This window comes from Balaenoptera musculus, chromosome 1 (genome assembly GCF_009873245.2).
Source record: "Balaenoptera musculus isolate JJ_BM4_2016_0621 chromosome 1, mBalMus1.pri.v3, whole genome shotgun sequence".
NCBI lineage: Eukaryota > Metazoa > Chordata > Mammalia > Artiodactyla > Balaenopteridae > Balaenoptera > Balaenoptera musculus.
The window spans coordinates 29191649-29199597 of NC_045785.1; the positions used below are offsets into that span (position 1 = coordinate 29191649).

At 56.6% G+C, this 7949-nt stretch overlaps 2 protein-coding genes across 2 annotated transcripts; one reads left to right on the plus strand and one right to left on the minus strand.

Moving 5' to 3' along the window:
- The first annotated feature begins 1355 nt into the window (after positions 1 to 1355).
- SH3D21 (SH3 domain containing 21) lies at positions 1356 to 5374 on the plus strand. The gene is made up of 7 exons (XM_036863481.1): positions 1356 to 2707; positions 3458 to 3551; positions 3646 to 3698; positions 3818 to 3912; positions 4062 to 4948; positions 5040 to 5103; positions 5193 to 5374. The coding sequence occupies exons 1-7, from the start codon at positions 2620 to 2622 to the stop codon at positions 5256 to 5258; spliced, it is 1347 nt and encodes a 448-aa protein (XP_036719376.1). The 5' UTR covers positions 1356 to 2619; the 3' UTR covers positions 5259 to 5374.
- A 546-nt stretch (positions 5375 to 5920) lies between these two features.
- EVA1B (eva-1 homolog B) lies at positions 5921 to 7847 on the minus strand. Its single transcript, XM_036832575.1, has 3 exons — positions 7669 to 7847; positions 7163 to 7260; positions 5921 to 6880 (listed from the first exon to the last, which is right to left on the minus strand). Exons 2-3 carry the CDS (start codon positions 7227 to 7229, stop codon positions 6444 to 6446), a joined length of 504 nt encoding a protein of 167 aa, XP_036688470.1. The 5' UTR covers positions 7230 to 7260; positions 7669 to 7847; the 3' UTR covers positions 5921 to 6443.
- Between the last annotated feature and the right edge of the window lie 102 nt (positions 7848 to 7949).

The window sequence follows — 7949 nt, forward strand, 5'->3', positions numbered from 1 at the left end:
TTGGGTTGTTTCTACTTTTTGGCTATGAACTTTATTAGTGTACAAGATTTTATGTGGACGTGTTTGCATTTCTCTTGGGTATATACTTATGAAAGGAATTGCTAGGTGATATGATAACTCTGGTTTAACTTTGGGAAGAACTGGCAGACTGTTTTCCAAAGTGTTTGCACCATTTTATATTCCCGCCAACAGTGTATGAGGGTTCCAGTTTCTCCACATTCACACCAGTACTTGTTATTATCTGTCTTTTGATTGTAACCATCCTAGTGGGTATGAAGTGCTATCTCATTGTGGTTTTGCTTTGCATTTCTTTGACAGCTAATGATGTTGAAAAAATCTATCTGAGTCCTTTGCCCATTTTTTAATTGGGTTGACTTTTTACTGTTGAGTTGTCAGAGTTCTTTATATTTTCTAGATAATAGGCCCTTATCATACATATGATTTGCAAATATTTTCCCCTGTTCTTTGTGTTGTCTTTTCACTTTCTTGATGGTGTCCTTTGTGCGCAAAAGTTTAAAATTTTGATGAAGTCCCACTGACCTATTTTTTCTTTGGTTGCTTGTGCTTTTGGTGTCATATCAATGAAACCAATGCCAAATCCAAGACTGCACCCCATATTGATTGAGTTCTCTTCAACCATGGCAGTAAAGCTGCTCATCCTCCACCTATCCTACCCTGCAGAACGTCCACATGGACCAAGGCTGTAGGGGGTGGGGGAGGGATGGGAGCAGGCAAGAACACCATCAAGCACAAGTGCTTCTCCAATTATTTTATGTCTTTGGTCAGTATCCAAGCACTGAAATGGTTGTTTTGCCATTTTTATCCAGCTTTATAGTTGCTGTGTGGAGAGAGTATTTAACCACCACCCTACCCTCACTCAGCCATAGTCAGACCTGCTTCTATTACCTCTTCCTTTGAACACTGCTTTTAAATTTTCACTCGTCTCATTCTACTTCTAGTTTACTAATTCTCTCTCTAGATTTTATCTAGGTTTTTATTTTTTTTTAAATCTATCTATTTATTTATTTATTTATTTTTGGCTGAGTTGGGTCTTCGTTGCTACGCGCGGGCTTTTCTCTAGTTGCGGCGAGCGGGGGCTACTCTGGCGAGCGGGGGCTACTCTTCGTTGTGGTGAGTGGGCTTCTCATTGTGGTGGCTTCTCTTGTTGCGGGCACGGGCTCTAGGTGCGTGGGCTTCAGTAGTTGTGGCACGCGGGCTCAGTAGTTGTGGCTCACAGGCTCTAGAGCGCAGGCTCAGTAGTTGTGGCGCACGGGCTTAGTTGCTCTGTGGCATGTGGGATCTTCCCGGACCAGGGCTTGAACCCGTGTCCCCTGCACTGGCAGGCGGATTCTTAACCACTGCGCCACCAGGAAAGTCCCTTTATCTAGGTTTAATCTGCTGTTTAACCTACACATTGCATTTTATTTCATATATGCTATTTATCATCTCTAGTAGTACAGAATTCTTTTTTTTTTTTTTTTTCTTCCCTGCAAAATCTTCCTGGACCTAACAGGACCTAATGGTCCTTTTGTTGCATGCTCATCCTTTATTTCTTCAAATATACTATATGTAGCTATGCTGTGTTCTTTTCCTGACACTTCCAGTATCTGCTGTGTGTAGCGTCTGCTGACTCCTGCTCTCAGTGGCCTGCCCTCTCGTGTGTTTTAGGATCTTTGTGTATGATCTCAGTGTGTGGGAGTTCTGTACACCTCTGTAGGGGAAAACTTTTTCCAGCGAGGACTTGCTTTTACTTCTGCCAGTAGCCAGAGGGCACCAACCACCGGAGACCACTTCAGCCCTGCAGAAGAAAGTGGTGCAAGACTCTCGCTGCTGTCTGGCTACCGAGCTCTGGGCCTGTGACGAGCCAAAGGAGCAGAACATGGGGCACCTGCTCCTCATCACTGGCCCCAGGCTCTGTAGCCACAAAGTCGTGCTGCCCTCTCACTTCCTTTCTGGCCCCAGTTCCTACCTTTTTTGTGGACTTCTCCTACCTCTTTTATGTCCAACAGTGCCTTAAAATTGTATTCTAAGCAGAATATAATTGCTCTCTAGTGGGAGGGCTCCACAGAGCACCTAATCAGCCACACTACAAGAAGCAGGCCTCATAGTTAACATTTACTGAGCTTTGACTATATGGCAGACACTAAGCACCTCACATGGATTAAGTCACTCAAACCTCACAACAACCCTACAGGATGTGTATTCTTGTTATCCATGTTTTATGGATGAGGACATGGGGGCACAGAAAGGTTAAATTACCAACCAAGTTCTCACACAACTGGCGAGTAATAGAGCAGGAATTCCAAGTCTGCTGTCTGGCTCTAGGATCCATGCTCTCGCCCACTGCAAGCCACAGTCAGGGGATTTTGTTTGTATCAGTGTGTGATATTGTGTGTGTAAGTCAATTTCAGCATGTGTGCATGTGCCAGAGTAGCTGTTCCTGTGTCCGTGGATATGAATGTCACTTGTGTGACTGCCTTCAGATGCTCACTCTGATGTCACCTTCTCAGTGTGGCCTTCTCAGGACCATCTCATTTAAAATCATACACTCCCCTGCTTATTCTTCCTCTGTACTACTAATAAATCTCTAACACACTACATAGTTTACTCCTTTTGTTTATGTCTGCTTCCCCAATAGAACATGAGCTCATTCTGGCTGCTGTGGGGAGAGCACACCCTAGGCAGGGTGGGTGCAGCCCAAGCCCAGGTTAGTGAAGACGGTGTGACTCAATCTAGAGTGCTTAGTGGTGGAGGTGAGGATGAGTGGCTGGATTCAGGATGTGTTTAGAGCAGACAGGACTTACTGATGGTTTGCGTGTGCAGCATATGGGAATAAAGGCGTCAAGGAGGACTCCTCACTTTGTCGTCTGAGTGAGTGGGCAAGATGGGGAGCAGTGGGAAAGGGGAAGATTCTGAGGGCAAGGAGGTTGGGAAGCAAGAGTTTAGTTCTGGCTATGGTAAGTGTGTGATGCTAAGTTAAGTGGAAATATTGAGAGAGCTGTCGGGTATGAGTCTGGAGTTCAGGGAAGAGGAAGGGGCTAGAGATGAAAATTTAGGAGTTGTTGGCTTATTGATGATAATAAAACCCATAAGGCTGGGTGAGATCTCTTAGGGAGTAGATGTGATAGAGAAGACAGAGAAGGGAGTGCGGACTGGAAGGGGGAAGGATGTTGCCTTGGTCCAGGAAGGAGAAGAGTCTGAACCAGCCATGGGCACTAAGCCGAGTACAAGTCTTTGAAAAGCATGGATTAAAAACTGGCAGGATTTGGAGCCATCTCCCCATGAAGCCTTCCCTGACAGCTCTTTGGGGGTGCTCCCATGGTCAGTGTCCCCAGAGCTCCCAGGAGGCAGAGTCAAATATGATTCATCTCCTGTCACTAGTCCCCTGTGCACAGCACAGTGACTCTTAGGTGAATGGATGAGTGAACAAATGCCCCACTCCCCTCTCCCCTCCCAGCTCCTATTAAGGAACCCAAAAAGATGATGCCCAGAACAGCCCTCCCTACGGTCAAGAAGCTGGTGACAGCCCCGACTGGGCCAAGCAAAGCCAAGTAAGGAGCAGGGTGGCGGAGGGGGAAAGAGGAGGGTACAGAAGAAGTGCTGCTCCCTGCCCCCATCCCCGGTTCTGATGGGGACATGTTTCAGGCCATCTTGGACACCCAGCGGAGACAGTCAGAAGCGCCCTTCCCGAAACTCCAGTAAGTGTCGATGCCTCCCTGCAGTGGGGTGAGGCCTGGGGTGGTTGTGCTGAGGGACAGAGATGGGGAGAGGCTTGGGGTCCAAGTAGGCCCGGGCCCCTGAGGGTCTGCTCTCACAGGCTCCAGCAGCAGTTTCCTCGGTGGGTGTCCAGGCCAGAGAGGCAGAAAGCGAGCCAAAACCCAGGCTTCACAGCAACGCTCTGCAGCCAGTCGGGTGAGAGGCCCAAGACTGGGGAGAGTGGGGATCCTGGGCAGAGTCTGGTTCTCAGGGGTGTGGTGTGAAGGATCCCAGGCCAAGGGGAACCAGACTCAAACTGTCAAGGTACCCAGCCCTCGGCTGAGACCTCACCCCCATCACCACAGGGCGAAGAGCGGAGCAGCCTTACAAAGGCCCCTCGTGTGAATAAAACCCCAACTCTGGACAAGACCCCCAGCCTAGAGAAGACCCCATCTCCAGATAAGGCCCCCAGTCCAGAGAAGACCCCGTCTCTGGATAAGGCCGGCAGCCCAGAGAAGACCTTGTCTCCAGATAAGGCCCCCACTCCAGAGGAATCCCTAACTCCAGATAAGGTCCCTATCCTAGAGGAGACCCCAACTCTGGAGGACAAAGCCCCCAGACCAGACAGGGTCTTTTCTGTGCATGAGGCACCGGTCCCAGAAGTCCCACCTGGTCCAAAGATGGACCCTCCTGGGGACGAGGCCCACACCCTAGGAAAGGTCTTGACCACCAAACAGGTGCTCTCTGAAGAGGCCTCCACCCGAGACAACACTCAGTTCCATCACTTCTCTCCGGAGGAAGCCCTGCTAAACGCCAGGTCTCTTGAGGCCAGTGAGGCTCAGTCCCAAGAGGAGGTTCACATGCCAGGGGAGCACCCCCTCTGCATGGCGAAACGTCCCCTGGATAAGAGGGACAGCTCCCCTCTCCAGTCCGAGCCCAAGTCCAAGTCAGGGTCCATGCCTGCCCTTGAGAAGGCCGACCCCCAGGAAGAGGCTACCACTCTCCTGGAGGAGGCACCAGCGAAGGATGAGGCCACCCCCAAAGAGGAGGTGCCCCCCGAAGAGGTATCCCCTGCTCAGAAGAATCCACATCCTATCATGCTGACTCCAGAGCCCCAAATGACTCCCACCCTCCACTCCTTGGTCCCGCAAAATCTCACAGATAGCAAAAGTGACAGAGACGACATGGTGAGGATAAAGGACGAGGTGGAGGCTTTAAGGAGGTCGCTGGAGCTGATGGGGGTGCAGCTGGAGTAAGTGGGTAGGGGTGCAGGGAGGGGAGGAGAGGGGTGCGGACTCTAGGCCTGCCCGGCCCACCCCTTCCCCTCGGTCTCGCGTCCGCAGAAAGAAGCTAACTGACATCTGGGAGGAGCTGAAGAGCGAGAGGGAGAAGCGCACGTTGCTGGAGGTGGGTGGGGTGCGGGTCCCAGGCAGGGCGGGGGTGTGTGGGGGTGGGCGGCTGGCACTCCCCTGACGCCTTCTCTCCACTCGGTTCAGATGACGCGGAGGACCCAGGAGTCCCGGAACCTGGGCTCCATCCACGCGCAGACGCAGACGCACTGAGGGGTGGGCCCGGGAGGGACTACGGCGGGACCTGGAGCGAAGTCGGGCTCCGGCCACCCACGTCCTTGCACACGATTTTGGGAAACGCAAGAAAGTAAACTCTGCCATGTACGCGCGCCACGCCTCCCTGGTCGGTGCAGGGCGGGGTCTGCGCGGCGGGGCGGGGCCGGCGTTCTGCGCTCCCGGCCCTCCGCTTTCCTGGCAGTGGCTCCCGGGCACATCTGGCCAACATGTGGCTTCCATTACCGTTCCCAAGGCCTGCGCACGGCTATTTTTATCCACCGGATGGCGAGGGGGGAGGGTGTCTCCTTCGGACGCTAGTCCCCGCGCTGGAGAAATGGCCGGCAGTAGGGGCCCAGGAGGGGTCGGGCCTCTGCCCGGGGGCCGGATTCCAGAATCCAGCTGTGCGCCAGGGGAGGGGCCGGGTGGGCCAGCTCTCCAGCCCGGGCCCCTCCCAGTTGCCTCCACTGTCCGCTGTGAGGGACTCACGGGAACGCAGTGACACAAGATCTCCACAGCCCAGCTCAGGCACCCCTGGTTACATTGGGGCTAATAGCGCCTTAGCGTCAAGGTTAGGGTTCCGAGGCCTTGTGTGCGCGCGCGCGTGTGTGTGATTGCAGTGATGCATAAACCTAGGGCATTTGTAGGGACAGGGGCAACGTGTACCCGGGCGTTTACTGGTAAGGAATGCATTTGAAAGGAATGCGGTTGATTTTTGTGTGTGCGTCTGTGGTGAGGCGGTGGAGTGTGGGTGCAGGAGTGTGTGTTTTTGCCATGTGTGAATTGAACGCAAGCATGTGTGCTGAGGCGTCGGGTGGGTGGAAGGAGGTGGTCAGCCTGGTAAAGGGGTCTCAGCCCTGGGGCCCCCTGCATGGCAAGAGCTTGGGAGTCATTAGGGGGAAGGATAACAGAGGGAGACTGAGTCACTGAGAATGCAGCTTTCATTGGTCACGTCACCTCTTAACCGTCCCCCAGAGACGGGATGGGGACCCTGCGTCCTGCCCTACCCCCAGGGCCTTCTGGCTGGACGGGGGAAGGGTGTCTCCCAGGGGACGGGAATCCAGGCCCAACAGCACCAGGGGAGCCGTGGGGGCGGGGCCTCCATAGCACCGTGGGCAGGGGCAGTCCAAAGGTCCTGGGGCAGCTCGAAGCCCCTGTGCATATCCAGTACGCTCTGGGGGCCGGTCAGTAATAGTGCATGCGGCCCAGGGTGCCCGTGCCCGTGGGGCTGGGCCCCAGCGTGCCGGTGCCCAGCAGGTCTGGCTGTCCAGTGCGCCAGATCTCCCGCAGGATCCGTTCCCGCTCCTCTAGCCGCTGCGCTCGCTCCAGCTCCTCCGCCGAAGTGAAGACGTTGACGCTCAGGGGCCCGTCGGGCTCCGCGGACACCTCGGGGCCCGGCAGCGTGTCGTCGGGGCCCAGCCGAGTCACCGTGTCCTCCTCGTCGTCGTCGTCGTCGTCGTCGTCGGCCTCCAGGGTGCTGCTGCGGGGGTCCCGGCGCGGAGTGGGGCCTCGGGGCCGCGGGCGGGGTGCGCAGGAGATGCTGATGACCAGGAGGCACAGGGTGAGCAGCAGGCCAAAGCAGACACCCAGCACGAAGTAGAGGCCGAAGCTCTCGGGGTTAGCTGGGGGTCAGAGGGCAGAAGTCACGGAGGGGGCCTGGCACGTGGGAGTCATCCCATCTCTAAAAGACTCCAGGTTCTAAGTTTGGGGGGCAAGGACAGTACCCTCTATTTGAGGGGCCTTAGGTAGCCGCCATCGGGCAGTCGGGGGAGTGGGGGGCGGTTTGGGAGTAAGTGACTGGCTAAGGGGGGTTACAGTGGCAGGGGCCGGGAGGAGGGGAGGGAAGGGGTGGAGTGGGGCCTGAGGAGGCAGGGAGGGGTCCAGGTCCGGGGGTCTGCCCTCACCGCGGATGTGTGCGTAGGCCGCCAGGCTGTTGCTGAGCAACTCCATGTCCCTTCGGGGGGCATCCATGCTTCTCTGGGGGCGCAGCTCCCCTGTCAGCCTGCGAGGTCAGCAAGGTCAGACCCTTCTTCCCCTCTGGAGCCGACCCTGACCCCGCTTTCTCCTCGGGGCAGCTCTGCTCCCTGGAAGGGCAGCCCCAGCCAGGCTCCACCCTGGAGAGAGCGGCTTCCTAACTTCGTTGCCGACCTGGGCCCTGGCTGGGGGGCCCTTCCCCTGGGCGCGGACGCCCCAACACCTGAGGGTCGGGGGAGTGAGCCGCAGGAGGCTCCGTCCCCTGGTGGGTTCCCCAAACGAGGCCCGCTTTCGCCGTCCGGGAATCGGGATGAAGGAGAGAGACGTGGGCGCCTTCCTTACTCCCTGGGCGGGCTCCGGGCAGGGAAGCCGCCTCCCTCTCCCATCCCGCCCGCCCCGCGGGGACCTCCGGGCCCGGAGGCCCGGGCTCACTCACCGTCAGCGCCCCGCTTCCCCGCTGCCCGGCCCCGGCGCGTCCGGCGGCCGCAGACACCCGGGGCCCGGCCGCTCCCGCCCCGTCCGGTCCCGGTCACCTGCCCGCCCGGCTCGGATCCCAGGCCGCGGCAGCGCGGGCCGGACAAGGGCCGATGGACCAGCCGGCGGAAAGTTTCCTCCGAGGAAAGAGGAGGGACGGGGCGGGGCGGGGGAGGCGGGGAGGAAAAGGGACGGGAGAGGAAGGGGAGAGGAGGGCTGCAGGGAGGAGGGGTGGGGTGGGGC

Excerpts from the sequence above, each read along its gene's own strand:
- SH3D21 (XM_036863481.1), top strand. The coding sequence starts at position 2,620 with ATGTCTGCTTCCCCAATAGAACATGAGCTCATTCTGGCTGCTGTGGGG. Across the intron at positions 3,552-3,645 it reads ACTGGGCCAAGCAAAGCCAA|GCCATCTTGGACACCCAGCG; the intron begins GTAAGGAGCAGG and ends GACATGTTTCAG. Across the intron at positions 4,949-5,039 it reads CTGATGGGGGTGCAGCTGGA|AAAGAAGCTAACTGACATCT; the intron begins GTAAGTGGGTAG and ends TCGCGTCCGCAG.
- EVA1B (XM_036832575.1), bottom strand. The coding sequence starts at position 7,229 with ATGGATGCCCCCCGAAGGGACATGGAGTTGCTCAGCAACAGCCTGGCG. Across the intron at positions 6,881-7,162 it reads GGCCTACGCACACATCCGCG|CTAACCCCGAGAGCTTCGGC; the intron begins GTGAGGGCAGAC and ends TCTGACCCCCAG.